This window comes from Pan paniscus, chromosome 13 (assembly GCF_029289425.2).
Source record: "Pan paniscus chromosome 13, NHGRI_mPanPan1-v2.0_pri, whole genome shotgun sequence".
Classification (NCBI taxonomy): Eukaryota; Metazoa; Chordata; class Mammalia; order Primates; family Hominidae; genus Pan; species Pan paniscus.
Window position 1 is genome coordinate 144,013,736 of NC_073262.2, and position 17,559 is coordinate 144,031,294.

At 43.1% G+C, this 17,559-nt stretch overlaps 2 protein-coding genes across 9 annotated transcripts in view; one reads left to right on the top strand and one right to left on the bottom strand.

Annotated features, from left to right (window-relative positions):
- The window catches only part of HDLBP (high density lipoprotein binding protein), an 86,913-nt gene extending 81,792 nt beyond the window's left edge, over positions 1-5,121 (bottom strand). For 2 of the 6 annotated variants that reach the window (XM_034955557.3, XM_063595649.1), the window contains exon 1: positions 4,369-4,507. The gene's annotated coding sequence lies outside the window, so the exon portion shown is untranslated. Of the gene's footprint in view, positions 1-4,368; positions 4,508-4,836 lie in introns of those variants that run through there. The other 4 variants (XM_055109314.2, XM_063595650.1, XM_003813054.6 and 1 more) reach the window with 3 other exon arrangements.
- Positions 4,372-17,559, top strand: part of SEPTIN2 (septin 2) — a 38,418-nt gene continuing 25,230 nt past the window's right edge. The window contains exons 1-3 of one of the 3 annotated variants that reach the window (XM_003813068.5): positions 4,372-4,877; positions 13,386-13,411; positions 15,170-15,290. In XM_003813068.5, the coding sequence (XP_003813116.1) occupies positions 13,403-13,411; positions 15,170-15,290 (130 nt within the window). In that variant the 5' untranslated portion in view covers positions 4,372-4,877; positions 13,386-13,402. Of the gene's footprint in view, positions 4,878-5,112; positions 5,237-13,385; positions 13,412-15,169; positions 15,291-17,559 lie in introns of those variants that run through there. The other 2 variants (XM_034955565.3, XM_034955566.3) reach the window with 2 other exon arrangements.

A 17,559-nucleotide genomic window follows, 5' to 3' on the forward strand; every position in this document is an offset into this window, starting at 1 on the left:
GTAGGCAAGACGATGGATGAAAACAGTCTCCAAGGGACATCACTGTTCTGGGAGTTCTGAATTTCACAGAAAGAAAAGCCTCTGAGGCCAGATGCAAAGCCTTCACTCCCAGCACTTCGGGAGTCTGAGGCAGGAGAATCACTTGAGGCCAGGAGTTCAAGATCAGCCTGGGCAACATAGAGAGCTCATGTCTACAAAAAGTTTTTAAAATTATCCAGGTGTGGCGGTGCATGCCTGTAGTCCCAGGTACTTGGGAGGCCGAGGCAGGAGCATCACTCGAGCCCAGGAGATTGCAGCTGCAGTGAGCTATGACAGCGCCACTGCACTACAGCCTGAGCAACAGAGCAAGACGCTGTGTCTCAAAAAAAAAAAAAAAAACAAAAGAAAAGAAAGAAAGAAGAAGAAAAAAAAGAAACAAAAACCTTCAGGTTTCATGGAGGAAAACATAGTCACACACAAAGGCTCTAAAAATGTTACATATCAATAAAAGAGAATCAGAACGGCTTAAGACTTCAACAACACTGGAAACTTAAAGACCGCGGAGCAAAATGATGTCCAAACTCCTACTCAGGATAAGAGCAGAACGAGGCACTTTCGTACATACAAATTCTGAAAACTTCATCTGCCATGCACTTCTCAGGCAACTAGTGAAGGATGTGCTCCATCGAAGTGAGACAGTCAAATCAAGAGAATGACATAGGTTCCAGAAAAGTGAGGCTCCAACACAAGAGGGAGTGAGGAGAGTTACAGGAAGATTTCAGGCACAGACAAGCCTGCAGCAGATTGGAGGCGCTGGGAGAGATTTATTCAAGATAAAATGATAGGAATACTAATTTTCTTCCAAAGAAAACGGACAATTTCTTGAAAGATTTAGACAATTGCTTCAGAATTTGGGGTTGAATTGTAGTGACAAAATATAGAAAACTGAGCAAGCAGCAAGCCAACAAAAACAAATATGACTTGTAATAACCCAGGAAAACAAAAAGTTATCCAGAAAAGGGAAAACAATCCTATTATACCACTTCATCCAGCTGTAAATGGCAATATGTAGTCATAATATAAACAATCAATACTGAACTAACCAAATTAAGGATATATCACTTTGGGCAGCCATGGATCCGTTTGCACTGAGAAGGCAGAGGGTGAAAGAAAGCTAGGAACTTCCTACCTATTCTCAGTGTCAAGCGAAGAGACATCACATGAAACAGAGGTAGGGGACACAAATACAGATGTCAAGCAAATATGCTCTTTAGAGTTGGAGGCAAAGATCAAGGAAATCTACTAAGGCTGAAGTAGATACTCTGCAGGGGAGGAAACATGATTAGGGGAAGGATGTTGGCACTTCTTTCTTACAAGCCTTTCTAGGATTATCTGACTCTACAAATTACATGAAGCTGTAACCTTGATTTGAAATAAGATTAATATGAATGCTAATAAAAAGTAGTAAGGGAGAGTATGTAGTCAATGTATTGTTACCAAATTAACAACAAGTATCAACAAGATAACTAACACAACCACATGATGTCCAGACACGTCTCAGAACAAGTGTCTAGCTCATCTTCAACAGTATTCGAGGAACTTCAGTGTGCTTGGTAGAACAATAGCCTACTAGGGATTTCACTTCTAAAATGTCTCTGACTTTAGAAATACCAAAAAATAACATGTAACCAATTTTTAAAATATTATACACATGAAAAAAGGTTCTTTTCATTATTTTCTTGGTTTCCAGATGTTGAACGTTGTGGTGCTTTTACCATTGAAGAGAAAAAGCATTCTGACACATTATACTGGTTGGGGTTCTCTGCTTTTCTACTTCGTCAAAAACCTTTACATGCATTTTGGACTTTGTGTCATCATAACTTGGCAATTGGGAAAGCTGCAGGGTATGCTTCTTTCAGAACTTGGTTACTTCTTACCAAAAGAGGGAAAAGCTTTCGTATCACCATTTGCCTATGGGATGGATGCACAATGAACGGGCCATACCAAATAAAAATATCACTTTGTACTCCAAAAAGCATGTTCTCTGCTTAAGCCCTTTCTGTAAGTTTCAGCTGGGAGGCACTAATGGAGAATCCATATGACCCACGAAGGATCGTAAGATATCCCAGTGGACCCGGCACAATCATCTCAAATTCTGTTCAGGTCCGAGTATCTTAGATAAAACTCACTGAAGGGCATCAAGTCCTTCAGTACACAGTCTGAGCCAAGCCCTCTACCATTTGCCATGGCAAGAGTATACCAAATTCTAAACCTGTTGCACACGTATGCCACCAACTATAAATGTCAGCCTCCTCTTTCCTAGTCTTCCTGTCCACTCAGCACCACCTGGAAAAACTCTTACACGTCTTTTAAACCGCAGTTCAAGGACCACATTCTGTAGGAAGACTTTCTAACAGGTAATCACAGCCTATTTCCTATGTCCACACCTTATACATATTTCTATCATTGCACTTATCACACCATAATGTAATTACTCTTCTACAAATAAGTCTCTCACACTAGACCACAAGCTGCCTGAGGAAAAGAAAAGTCTATATCCTCTTTTTTTTGTTGGCTTTTTGAGACACAGTCTCACTCCGTCGCCCAGGCTAGAGTGCAGTGGTACAATCTTGGCTCACTGCAACCTCCGCCTCCTGGGTTCAAGCGATTCTCGTGCCTCAGCCTCTTGAGCAGCTGGGATTACAGGCGCGCGCCACCATGCCAGGCTAATTTTTGTATTTTTAGTAGAGACAGGGTTTCACCATGTTGGTCAGGCTGGTCTCGAACTCCTGACCTCAAGTGTCCACCCGCCTCGACCTCCCAAAGTGCTAGGATTACAAGCGTGAGCCACCGCACCTGGTCGAAAAGACTATATCCTCTCAACCTTTGTATCTGCAGAACCCTTAACCCTACACAGCAATTTCCAGCAAATATTTTTTTGAATTGAAATGAAGAAGTGAGGTCATGAGGCGGAAGTCAGACAACTGGAAGGCCAAAACAACAAAACCTGGAAAAATACGTATTTACTCAAGAAGAAATTCTCCCACCAGGCTACTGAGAAGTTAGCTTTGCCCACTGGAGAGGACACTGTAACAGGGATTCAAGTAAGCCTAGTGGCGCTGAGGGACGGGACATAGGTCAACTATATCTTTGAGGTGCTCTCCTTACACTCAATGCACTTTTACCCGAATGACGTTAATTTGACTCCTGATAAGATGAGCTAAGTCCCTGCAACAGTGCCTGGCACCAAGCAAAACTAATAGCAGTAACAGGAAAGTTTAATCCTCATGATGAATTATTTAATGGGGTTTCAAACGCTGTCCCTGAGACTTGAGGCAGTAGGCTCCAGCTCCATTTTCCCCAAGTCTAAAACTTGATAGGTTGATGTTTCAGACTCAGAGATTCGGTAATCCAAATGATGGAAATAATTCTTACCCAAACACCTTTTCAACTATTTTTAAATACTGTTGCCAAGCATCCTAATATCATGTGTACTTAATGAATTTAGCCTAGGGATACTTTTACATGTCAAAAAATCAAAATATAAACCTAAGCACTACGTTTCATCCAGTGTTTCAGTATCCCAGATTTGCTTCCCTAAATGAACATTAAGCTTATTATGCAATGTGCCGCTACCAGGAGCCTTAGACAAAACCCTAATTGTGACTTAACCTATCTTAATAGGGTTTTAAGGAAGTTAGCTGCTAAGAAAGTGACTGACTATCCTTAAGCAGACACCAAATAAATGTGAAGTCATTGATTGAGGGCTTAGGGTATAGGTAGCTATGAATGTGAGGACATAAAACGCAAAACTGAGGGGCAAATCGTCATGTTCCTTAAGATTACGACTCATCCACATTCCTTCAGACGTTTAATTTCACCATAATAGGAACTGTTTAATAAGCAAAGCCCAAGTCGACTTCCTTCGATTTTACATGGCGTCCAAACACCATGTCAAGTCTGACCCTCTCATTTTTTAAGTCGAATGGAGAGGATATGTAGCAGCTAGCCTTGAGCACCTAACCACTTTTCAAAGGAGCTACGCACAAAAATACCCTAGCAACATGCCACGGTGTCAGAAAGGCTCAGGTTCCCAACATCATGCGGGTCAGCCATTACAAACTCAGGAAGTGTTTCCTCTAAGCGGGGGAAACCTAGGAAGGCTTCCTGAACGAGGGGTATTTGCGCCGAGCTTTGACGTGAGTCTCGAACAGTTGCAGTGCCTCCAGGCCACGCGGGAGGGAGGAAAGGACACCCCGGGCCGGGGCACAACCCGCGGGCCGGAGCCGCCCGCGCCCATCCCGCTCAGGCCGCAGCCAGGCACGGCACCCTCCCGTCCCCGAGCCACGTCGCTGCTCGTGGGCTCGCGGAGCACTCCCCAGGTCTCACCTCGGGCCCCACACCAGAAGGAGAAAGCTAGGGGCCGCGCCAGCTCCGCCCTCCCCCGCGGGGCGGCGGGCCCCAGCCCGGGCACAGGAAGGCCACGTCCCCGGGGAGGGACGCCCGACTCGATGGTCTGCGCAGGGCCCGTCGGCCCCACGTGACGTGCGCGCAGCCAATCCCAGAGAGGCCCCCGATCATCGAGACGGCGGCGGTGGTGGGCTAGACCAGTTTCGCGCGGCCGCTCGCCGTCCCCCCGCCCAGTCGTACTCGGCGCCCCAGCTCGGTGCTGCCGCCATCTTCTTGGAGGACAGGAGGAGAGGCGAAGGCTCCCCCTCCCCGTGATCGCTCCGCACTCCCGCCACCACCTGCCCTCCCGCGACCGCCTCTCTCCTCCTCAGTGGGCACTTGTCTCCTTCTAACAAACGGCCTTCCCCCCACTCCAGTTACCCACCGCAAGGCGAAGATTCTCATTACCTGTTCCACTCTTATAAGCATAAGAAAACCGAGCTCATAAGGTAGGAACTGTGGCGAAACAGGGACAAGCCGCCATCTTGGTAAAGGAGAAGAGGCTACGCTTGACCTCCCCCCCCCCACCCCCAGCCTCTATATGGCCAACTGCCGTGGGAGGAGCACGGCGCTTGCGCAGAGGCGGACAACGCTGACGAGTCTGGGCTTGCGCACTCGGAAGCCGGCCGCATGGGGGAGGGGAAGAAGGCCAGGTCGCACTGAGCCAGGAAGCAGTTGGCAAAGGGGCGGGGTGACGCGGTGACGCAATCCGCCTGCGCGCTGGGCGGGGCGGGGTGTGAGCCGACCGCGGGCGCTGGGCGGGTCCGCGGCGCGGTCGGTCGGCGCCTGTTCTCGGGCTGTTTGGCGGGTGAGTGTCTCGCCGGTGTACCCCGCCGCGGCGGGGGCACAAGTTGTGGGCCGGCCCTTCCGAGGAGCTGCGGGGGACGCCCCGCACGTCCCATACTCTCGGGCGGTGGTCGGCTGGCTCTGGGGTGCCGGCGGGGCGGTGTGGGGGAGGGGCGGCCGAGCCCGGGCTCTTCGGCGCTTATCGTGGGCTCCCCCGTCCCGGGCGGTCCTAGTGCCGGCGACAGTGGCTCCGACACGGGCAGGGCCGGGCGCGGGAGTGGGGATTCCGGTGACCCCTTGTTGACCCTGCGGGAATTCCTCTGCCCTGTCGTCGGTGCTGGGCCTCGGGGCGTCGAGTGCGGTCGAGGTCGGGAGGTTTGGTGCTTGGAGGGAGGATACAGGTTTAGGCCCGACCAACACTTAGAGCTTGTGTGGCCATCTTGTCTTTCTAACGGTGCCATTTCCTCCCTGAGGCGTGGAGGACTGGCCAGCCCCCAAACCTCCAAGCCCATCGGCTGGATGCCGCGGATAAGCGAGGGGAGAGCGACTAGGCCCTGTCTGCGGGTACCTTCGGCGAGGAGAGGCGACGAAGGTCTGCACCAGCGAGGCACGGACAGGCAGCAGGGGGTAGGGTATAGGGTTGGAGGCCGCCGAGTTGGCCCGGGGATGAGAAGCAAACCTGTGGCTTCCGTGGTCTCAGTGGAGTCCCAACTGTGACCTGGCCTACGGCCCCAGACAAACCTGGCTGGCTTTTTTACCTTTTCGGTCTAATTCTTGTCAGTGCCACCAGACCTTGTCCTCTCTCCACGGAAACACATGAACCAACGACACTGAACTTCTTGTAGTTCAAACTTCTGCACCTTTGGCCATTGCCCAAACTCTTAAATCTGGTTACTTCCCACCTTAACTGCCTTCTCCTTACCTAGTCCCTGCTTGTGGGATTCCGCCCAAATTAGATTTCCTCCAGACAGGCTTAGGTGTTTACCTGATGTTCCAGATGGTATTTGTCCAGTGGACTATTGGTGCTGTGAGGGCAGGGCACATGTTGTCACCCATACTCATTGCCTCGGTTGGTGTCTAGCACCTAGTAGGTTCTCAAATACTTTTTGAATCACAGTGCCTGCCGATATATTTAATGTTTCAAAATAGTTCTGCCGTCATAAAGAAAAACATCATGGTGTAGGGGTCATGAAAGCTGATTCTTGATACTTCTGATTTGAGCTTCATTGTTTTCAGTGATTTTTGATAGCTCCCATTAATGGGTTCTTTGCACCACCCAGCATTCTAACTCATGATGTGCACTGTTATGTATAATCTTGGCATTGATCTCATTAGCTATAAAGGTTGTCCTGAGTTTTTTTTCTCAACTTCCACCTTGATCTCTCTCACCAGTGCCACAGCCAGGAATAAAGAACAGGAGCGTTTTAATTAGATCAGATTTACATTCTGACTGGCTCTTAAACTAGCAAGGTGACCTAGGGAAAGGGGCCAGGGTTTCCCTCTATCATTCATAAATGTAATTCAGGGCCCCTTTTTATCCCCAATACCAGCGTACAGAAACTGCTGTAAAATAAGAAGTTGTGGGTATTTTTTTTTTTTTTTTTTGTCTGGAGGAAAGGGGACACCAAAACTCATTTGGCAGCAGAGGTGAGGTAAGGCCATTTGTATTGTCTGTTCTGTTAGTAGTCATACATGCCACTTATCCCTGCCCCAGTCCCTGTTAGGAGTGTTATGTGGGTATACTGAACGTGGACCTTCCCCGAATCCAAAGAATCCAGATGCTTTGAATGAGATCATGGACCTTCCGGGTTCTACATCGCCGGATGTTGTTCATCTTCTATCTTTTGTTTTGCGAAAATTGGTTTTTTATATGTATTGGGGATATTCTGTGGAAGAAATAAGCTGTGGGTCAAGATTAAAGAGCTTTAAACAACTTCTGGCATGTGGAATAAACACGATCTGAAGGAATAAAATTTTCATTTGACTACATTTTTGATCCAATTTGCACCCAGTGTTTAAGTTAATCACAGTGCTTGGCAGTTTGTGTTGCTGAATCAAGGCTTTCTCACTGAAAACCATGTGCTTTAAAGGTTCATAATTCCTCTTTCACCTTCCATTTCACATTAGTTAATAAATTATGAGAGAAAACATTGTGGATCCAAGTTATGCTTCAGAAAAAAAAAACAGGAAAAAAAAAAGATGGCAGGAGAAACTTGGTAAAGTCAAAGCAAAGTTGAAATGCCAGTTTAAGACAAATAGTTTCTCCATTTTCCCATATGTGGTTCAGTGAGGCTGAGGGGTTCTGTGGAGGTGCGGGAGAGGTGCTCTATGGTATTTCTATGTTGCACTGTGTGGGTTTGAAATCAGATACATGTAATAGGTGATAAGGTAAGTGCCTGCTCTTTTCTATCCTCAGCATTGGCATTTAATCTTTCCATGTGAACTTGAAGCTCATTTTATCCAATCCTTTAAGAAAAAAGCCACACCATTAGGGATTCCAGTTAGAAATGGACTAAATAATATACTCATTTGGGGAAAATAAAAATGATTTGATTTATGTAGGACCTGTTTTCTAGTTTGGTCCCTACTTGTTTGGATTTTTAAAAATTCTGTTGTAAATGATGTGCCCCCATTTCTATTCCTTGATATTCGTTGCTGGTACTTGACTTACTTGAGATCTTATATTTAGCTACCTTACTAAATTATCGTATTCTAGAATTTTTTTAACCAGAGTATTTGTATTTTCTTTTCTTTTCTTTTTTTTTTTTTTTTTTGAGACAAAGTCTTGCTCTGTTGCCAGGCTGGAGTGCAGTGGTGCGATCTCAGCTCACTGCACCCTCCGCTCCCGGGTTCAAGTGATTCTGCCTCAGCCTCCCGGGTAGCTGGGATTACAGGCAGGCGCCACCACACCTGGTTAATTTTTGTATTTTTGGTAGAGACGGGGTTTCACCATGTTGGCCAGGATGGTCTCAATCTTTTGACCTCGTGATATGCCCGTCTTGGCCTCCCAAAATGCTGGGATTACAGGCATGAGCTACCGCACCTAGCCGAGTATTTGTATTTTCTGTGTATTCAGTCCAATCAGCAAAAAAGTGTTTTCTTTTGATTTTCTTGTTTCATTATATTCAGTAAACTCTCCAAGGTAGTATTAAATAATCATGGTGAAATTGCAATATCTAGATCTTACTTGGATCTTGATTCACATAAAAAAATGAGAGAATAGAGAATATGAATACTGATTGGATATTTGATTGCATTAAAGAACTAGCTATGTGTAATGGTTTGTCATTTTTAGGAGCCCTTATTTTTAGATATGTGTAGTGGAATATAAATGAAATGTTATATCTCGTATTTGCTTCATAATCATCCAGGCAGTGGCATTGATGATTGTGGAAATAGATGAAACATTATTGACCTTGAGTTGCTAATTGTTGAAGCTGGATAATGGACAGCACATGGGGATTTTGTTTGCTTTTTGTATAGGTCTTCATGTAAAAGTTTTCATGTAGGTGCTTAAAAATAATTATGGAAGGGCATTCCTGCCTAATTATCGGTTGTAATTTAAATAGATTTAATTTTCTATTGTTTAGAAAATAGTATTTGCCTTTGGTTTTCAGAAATATCCTGAATTAGATTTAAGCAGTTTTCCTTTTTTTCTTTTTTTGTGACAGTCTCACTCTGTCACCCAGGCTGGAGTGCAGCAGCACCATCTCGGCTCACTACAGCCTTCACCTCCTGGGCTCAAGGGATCCTCCCACCTCAGTCTCCCACTTAGCTGGCACTACAGGTGCCCGCCACCACACCCAGCTAATTTTTTTGTATTTTTTGTAGAGACAGTGTTTCACCATGTTGTCCAGACTGGTCTTGAACTCCTGAGCTCAAGCGCCCCTCCTGCCTCAGTTTCCCAAAGTGCTGGTATTACAGGCGTGAGCCACCACACTCCGCCAGCAGTTTTCTTACTTAGTGTTTTCATTATGATTGGTTGCTGGATTTCATATGCCTCATCAGCATCTATTAATGCATATTTTTTCCCCTATATTGTGTTGTTGGATTAATATTGGTAGATGCTTTTGATACATTCCTGGAATCTAATTGCTAGCAAATATTGTATTCAGGATTTTTGCATTTATATTTGTGAGTGAGATTGGCCTATGGCGTTCGTTCATTCCTTTGTTCCTTTCTTATGTCTCCATCTGGGTTTGTTATTAAAACTGTGCTGTCTTCATAAAACAAATTGTTTTCCCTTTTCTCTATAGAGGCTTGGAATAGTTAAATGACTTTGGTCTTGTCCAAGGTTAGATGGAGTTCAACTCTAACGTCAAGTCTTGGTCCTTTTCATTGGTGTGTCTTTAATCAGCTGCTTAGTGATACTTGTTTTAGTCAGATTTTCCAGTTTTTGGTTCTGTATTGGTAATTTACAGTGCCCATTTTTTCTACATTTTCAGATTTGGGGCCATTTTGCTACATGTAGTCTCCTCTGTCATTATTTTAGCTACTTTTCTATATTTGCTATTTTTTCCTGAATTGGGCTTGTGAGGAATTTGTTTTAGAAAATCAGCTTTTGCGGCCAAGCACGGTGGCTCACGTGGGTAATCCCAGCACTTTGGGAAACCAGGGTGGGAGGATCACCTGAGGTCAGGAAGTTTCACCTGGCCAGCATGGTGAGACCCCATCTCTACTAAAAATACTAAAATTAGCTGGGCGTGGTGGCGGGCACCTATAATCTCAGCTATTCCGGAGGCTGAGGCAGGAGAATTGCATGAATCCAGGAGGCAGAGGTTGTAGTGAGCTGAGATCGCGCCAGTGCACTCCAGCCTGGGCAACAAGAGCAAAACTCCATCTCAAAAAACAAAAAGAAAACCAGCTTTTGGATTTGTTTACCCTTCTTCCCCCCCCCCCCCATAATTCATTTTTTCTCTTTATTGATTTCCTGTTTTATCTCCTAAGTTTTGCTTTTATCTTCCTTCCATTGCTTTCTAGAGATTGCTTATGGCTTTGCTTTTGTTACCCTCCTTGATCCTGGGGATATCCAGTAATGTAACAAATTACTGGGAGTTACTTTTCATCTTTTTCCACCCAATTTAAGCAGATAATTATTTCAGAACATTGACTGTAAAAATGTTTTTCAAATTTTGCTTAGGCTTTTTTTTATGGTAGATACATGACTTCAAGCATTTTTTAAGGTATTGATTCAAGTTTCTCTATGTGTGCTAAATCAGATTTATTTGTTATATTACTCAGTTCTTCTCTGTCCTTGCACATACTGTGTTTACTGAATCTGTCCGGTTCTCAGAGAACTCTATTAAAGTTTCTCACTTGAATTTTTTTTTTTAAGTTAACTTTGTATTTTTCCTAGTCCTTGCTTTATGTGTTTATCTGCAGTGATTATTTGAATATACAGGCTTATGAATATTACATCTTCCCTATAAATTGTTTATCATTATAACTTGTTATCCCTGTTATTCTGCTTATTTTTACTTTAATTCCCACCTTGGCTGATAGTAGTGTTGTCTCTCCTCCATGTTTGCACTAGCCTGCTATTTTTTACCTTGTCCCTTTATTTTCAGCCTCTCTTTGTTCCTTTTGCTTTAAGCATATACGTTATAGCTGGACAGTTTGTTGTTTGTTTGTTGTTTTTTTTTTCTTGGTTTTTCAGGCCAATCTGTCTTCTCCTTTAAGCAGAGAATTTGGTTATTTCACATTTATACCGATGACTGATATTCTTGAATTTTGTCCCCATTGTCTTGATTTAGGATTACTTCTGATTTTGTTTCTTCTTGTTCCTTTTCCATATTTTTGCTGGTTTGATGAAGTTGCTGTTTCCTCCACATTTTTCTCTTAATTTGGAAGTTCTCATTGTTATTTTCTTTAATGATTACCTTTTTTTTTACTTTCATAATCAGATACTTACCTCTGTATTATTTGAAAACAAGATGCCAACTCCTTCTGCCAAAACTGTTTGTATTACATCTGACCCTTCTCTTTCCCTTTAGGAAGTTCTACTCCTCCACACTCACACTTGCTCTCAGTTCTTAGGTTTTGCTGAAATTAAAGGCTCTTGAACCTTACTGCTACTATCCCTTGGTTAACCAAGCCAAATAACACTGGGGATGCAGGGATCTCATTTCTTCCAAGGTAGCTGGGAACATTTCCAGTCAAAAGGGAAACAGAGGACACAGTATTCAGGAAGTTAAGATGTCGGGGAGGGGAATCGAGAGGCAAAGTGAGAGAAGCTTTTTAATAAGTTTCTAAGCTCCAGAGGGAACCAAATTTGACAGCAGTCGTCTTTCTTGGGGTTGTTACTGAAGGTTAGCCAACAGACTCCATGCTTTCCAAAGCTTCAGGGTTTCTAAAATTTGTATAAAAATTCCACATATCTCTGGCTGGGCGCAGTGGCTCACACCTGTAATCCCAGCACCTTGGGAGGCTGAGGCGGGCGGATCACGAGGTCAGGAGATCGAGACCATCCTGGCTAACACGGTGAAACCCCATCTCTAGTAAAAATTAAAAAAAAATTAGCCGGGCATGGTGGCGGGCGCCTGTAGTCCCAGCTACTCGGGAGGCTGAGGCAGGAGAAGGGCGTGAACCCGGGAGGTGGAGCTTGCAGTGAGCTGAGATCACTCACTGTACTTCAGCCCGGGAGACAACGCGAGACTCAAAAAAAAAAAAAAAAAAAAAAAAATTCCACATATCTTTAAAAATATTGTCACATTTTTCAGACACTCAGATGCCTTCAGTACTATTTCCTTTCCTCATAAATGTAGTTCACATTGCTCCCTGTACCCCAGTGTCAAAATCTAGTTCTCAGGTAGCTCTAGGAAACTCCAGTGGGTGGCAAACATGTTCAGGTTACAGTGCTCTATGTAATGAAGTCCCTTACTCCTTGAAAGGTTTCAAAGAGAGAGGGGAAATGACATAATTCCAGAGGTCAGGGAAGTATGTATCCGTGTGTATCCCATTTGTGTCCCTAGTGTCTAACATATAGTCAGTACTGAAAAAAAATTTGAATATTATTGAAAATATGGAATATGTGCATACATATATATATACAGTTGCTTTTATCAACTTACAAATTTTTTAAATTTTTTAATTTTTTGTAGAGATAGGGTTTTGCTATGTTGCCTAGACTGGTGTTGAATTTTTGGCTTCAAGCAGTCCTGCCTCTGCTTCCCAAACTGCTGGGATTACAGGCGTCAGCCACTGCACCCAGCCACCATCTAATTTTTTTTTTTTTTAATGGAGTCTCACTCTGTTGCCCAGATTGGAGTGCAGTGGCATGATCTCGGCTCACTGCAACCTCCGCCTCCCAGGTTCAAGCGATTCTTCTGTCTCAGCCTTCTGAGTAGCTGGGATCACAGGCACGCGCCACCAAGCCTGGCTGAATCAGTATTTTTAGTAGAGATGGGGTTTCACCATGTTGGCCAGGCTGGTCTTGAACTCCTGACCTCAAGTGGTCCGCCTACCTCGGCCTCCCAAAGTGCTGGAATTACAGGCGTGAGCATCACGCCTGGCCTAATTTTTTTAATCGAATTTACTTTTGTAATGATAGATGCTTGTCTTATTCCTAGGGAAATATTTGAAGTAATTGAGATGCTGTCACCTAAAATAATCAAAAGGCTCCTGATTCAGTTAAAAGAATTCATTTAAGTACAGAGTGTAAGCCGAGCTACACCAAAGAATGGTGGTTAGCGCTTCCAGGGTGGGGAAAAATGAGGATTGTTTATATAGGCAAAATGGAGGTGCCAAACAGAATTCCAACATTTTCTGAACTAAGGCTCATTTAAAGATACAAATTTGATTGGCTACTATTGATTACACTTGAAGGGATTTGTTTAACTTCCTTTTGTAAAGAAGTAACAGTCGTAAGGATCTCTCATCTCCCAGTCATTTAGTCTAGTTTTGAATAAAGAATAGGGAGTCTGGTTAATGTATACATCTAAACACAAAAGTCAGAAAGAATGAAAGTAGTGATGTTACATGAGCCGGCTGTCAGTGCTTAACTTTTCCCTTTGGCCTAATGCATTTGGAAGGTCCTGAAATTGTATTTTCTTTTTACATTGCCTATGTATGTGTAAGTCTTCTTCAGGTCATTTCACGCTGTTAAATATACGTGCGTATACATACATACTATGTATGTGCGTTTATGTGTGTCTGTGTGTTTTTTTTAACAGACGAAGCTTCACAAAAGATGTCTAAGGTAAGATCATACTTCATGTATCTACAGCATAAGGAGAAATTGCTTTATGTTTTCAGACTGTTGACAGTTGGGACTTACATGATTCATTATTTTTAATACAACTGATACATTTGATTCATTAAGACAAAGAGTTCTAATTTAGTCGTCTTTTTTTTTTTTTTTTTTTTGAGACGAGAGTCTTGCTCTGTCACCAGGCTGGAGTACAGTGGCATGATCTCAGCTCACTGCAACTTCTGCCTCCCACGTTCAAGCGATTCCCCTGGCTCAGCCTCCGGAGTAGCTGGGACTGCAGACGTGTGCCACCACGCTGGCTAATTTTTTGTATTTTAGTAAATTCGGGGTTTCACCGTGTTGGCCAGGATGGCCTTGATCTGTTGACCTCGTGATCCACCCGCTTTGGCCCCCCGAAGTGTTGGGATTACAGGTGTGAGCCACCGTGCCTGGCCTAATTGTCATCTTAAAAGCTTGGAGCTTTCTCTTTTTTCAGGCTTCTACTTTGTTTTCTCTACACACATCAGTAACAGTCCTTTTAGCCCCCTTAGTTCATTCCCAGCAGACCAGATAATTTAGAATTCTAATAATTTATTATGATGAAATTGATGGGGCTCTTAGACTTGATAAATTGGTTTAAATCAGCCTTTGCAAGTTAGTTCAGAGATAAATTAGTTCTAAAGAACATATTCTGAGAAAAGCAGAACTTGTGGTTAACATTGCAAGATTATTATTTCTGTTTTTTTTTTTATCTTTGAATCCTGTGGGTGTTCATTACTGTCCATTGCAAAATCATCATACCAGTGTTTGCATTTTATACCAGTGTTAGCGTGGAACACAGATAAGCAAAAAAAAAAAAGTCATTATTTCACCACTCAGGAATAACCACTGTTAATATGTTACATATATTCTTTTTCACCTGTGTGTGCATTTGACTATACATTTACAAAATGTAATCCTAAAGGAAATACTATTTTGTATCTTGCCTTTTTCAATTAATAAATTGATTTTTTAAATTTCTTCTCATTTTCAGCATGCCACTGTCTAGATTCTGGTTACTTCTGCTATTCTTGCCTTCTCATATCTCTGTCCTCTCTCTCATCAGATACCCTTCTGTCAAGGAATATTGATGCTTCAGTGTAGTCATCTATGATCTTCTCATTCTGTCTTTTCTTTCTTGGTCTTTGACACTAGATACTCAACATCCCACCCCTAATTTGCCTGCCTCACCCTTGATGAAACTCTGTTCTATACAGCTAGAAGCACAGCAAGAGAGATGCTTTTTTCCTCGATACTTTTCAGAAATGCATTGCACCTAATACCTGGGGGAAGCTATTCTTTAGCCAAGTTTGTTGAATGAAACCATTCATTCAAAGTACTGTCAGCTGTAGCAGTACTTTGTAAGGTTGACTGATTTTCCTGGAACTCCATAGTCTCTCAAGTCGAAATTTGAAATTGCATTAAGATGTATTAAGCATGTATCTTCTATGTATTGTTAAATTCCTAAACAGAATACTGATTAACAAAATGTTAATTTTCAGTCAGCATATAACTAAGGAGTTATACTAGATAAGTTTTTCTTTTTTTAATGCTCCTAGTTGAATACTACTGGTTTTCTGATAGAAGTATGACTTTCTGGAAGTGTTTATACTTTTTAAAAAATTTGTGAAAACTGATAACCTATGTTTGTTTCATGTCTAACTGATTATATCTTAAAAGCAACTACTAAGGTGTTTATTAGTTTGTTTGTTTTTTAATCTTATTTAGCAACAGCCAACTCAGTTTATAAATCCAGAAACACCTGGCTATGTTGGATTTGCAAATCTCCCCAATCAAGTTCACCGAAAATCAGTGAAAAAAGGTTTTGAGTTCACACTGATGGTGGTCGGTAAGAAATTAATCTATAGTCTCCAACTTAATAAATAAATATCTCCCCTTTCCAATCTCTGGAGTATGATAACGTGACCTATAAAGAAAGAGGAAAATTTGGCAGAGTCAAATAACTTGAGAATTTGAACAAATATATGTATATTCATTAGAAAATTTTTCTCAGGAGCAAAATTATTTTTCTGTCACTTCCTTATTTATATGTAGTGAAAGTTTACTCATTGTGTCAGCTAGGCTCCAAAATGGCCCCCAGTGATTCTTATCTCCTGGTATTCACAACTTTCTTGTCCCTTCCTGCATTGAATAGGGTTTTACCTGTGTAGCCAGTAGGACATTGTGGAGATGAAAGTGTTGTCATTTTCTAAGACTAGGTCATAAAAGGCATTGTGGCCCCCCACCTTGCCTCTTCTCAAATTACTCACTCTGGAGGAAGCCAGCTGCCATGTCAAGAGAACACTCAAGCAGCCTTACAGGGAAGCCTACCAAGTAAGGAACCAAGGCCTGCCAATGGCTGTGTAAGTGACCCATTTCAGAAATATCCTCCAGGCCAGGCATGGCGGCTCACACCTGTAATCTTAGCACTTTGGGAGGCCGAGGTAGGCAGGAGTTGAAGATCAGGCTGGGCAACATGGTGAAACCCTGTCTCTACAGAAAATATGAAAACTAGCCAGGCATGGTGGCATGTACCTGTAGTTCCTCTCACCTGAGCCCAGGAGGTTGAGGCTGCAGTAAGCTGAGATCATGCCACTGCACTCAAGCCTCAAGCCTGGGTGAATGAAACCTTGTCTCAAAAAAAAAAAAAATCCAGGCATTTACAGTGTAACATTCACAACGTCTAATGTCTAATAGAAAATTGTGTGGCATCAAAGAAACAAAAACTGTACATAATCAGGAGAAAAAGCAGGCAATAGAAACAGATCCAGAAATGATAGAAATGGATCTCGATGGCAAAGAAGAACTCTATTACTTAAAGGAAAGCATGAATATAATAAGATAAAGGAAAGATACAACAGAAAACCAAGTGAAACTTCTAAAGATTAAGATACAACTGAAATAAGAAATTTTCATGATAAGCCTGACAGCACATTATACACTGCAAGAGAAAAAGCACAGAAGAAGCACAGTAAGGGAAAAGCTGGAAAAAAAAAAGAAATTGAATGTGCCCTCAGTGTCCTTTGGTACATTGTAAACAGTCTAATATATGGATTATATTCACAGAGAAGACAGGCAAGCAAAAAAAAAAACATGAAAAAATAATGCCTGGGAATTGTCCAATTTTCAGCAAAGTTGTAAATGCACAGATCCAAGAAGCTCGACAAATACCAGGCAAAATAAATATAAAGAAAACTACACCAGGATGCATCATAACACGCTACCAGAAACTACTGATGAAACAACAAGCAGAAGAAATAATAGAGAAAAGCACACCAAAGCCTGTAATAAGCAAATAGATCATAGATAAACAGAAAGGTCTTTAAAAGTAGCCAGATCAGGCCTGGTGTGGTGGCTCATGCCTGTAATCCTAGCACTTTGAGAGGCCAACATGGGTGGATCACTTCAGCCCAGGAGTTCAAGACCAGTTCAAGAGCAACATGGTGAAACCCTTCTGTACAAAAGATATAAAAATTAGCCAGCCTTGGTGGGGGATGCCGGTAGTCACAGCTACTTGAGAGGCTGAGGGAGGAGGATCACCTCAGCCTGAGACGTCAAGCCTGTGGTGAGCTGTCATCGTGCCACTGCGCTCCAGCCTGGGTGACAGAGTGAGACCTTGTCTCAAGAAAAGAAAAAAGTAGCCAGAACAAAGAAATTTATTACATACAGGGGATTGAAGATAAGAGGAGTGACCACTGAATTGTCATTAGGAATAATGTAACTGGTCAGGCGTGATGGCTTATGCCTGTAATCCCAGCACTCTGGGAGGCCAAAGTGGGCGGATCATTTGAGGTCAGGAGTTTGAGACCAGCCTGGCCAACATGGCAAAACCCCATCTCTACTAAAAATACAAAAACCTGGGCGTGGTGGTGCATGCCTGTGACCCAGCTACTTGGGAGGCTGAGGCCAGGAGTATCACTTGAATTAGGTAGGCAGAGGTTGCAGTGAGCCAAGATTGCGCCACAGCACTTTAGTCTGGCGACAGAGCAAGACTCCATCTCAAAAAATAAAATTAAGTAGAAATTGGCTGGGTGCAGTGGCTCATGCCTGTAATCACAGCATCTTGGGAGGCTGAGGTGGGCAGATCACCTGAGGTTGGGAGTTCAAGACCAGCCTGA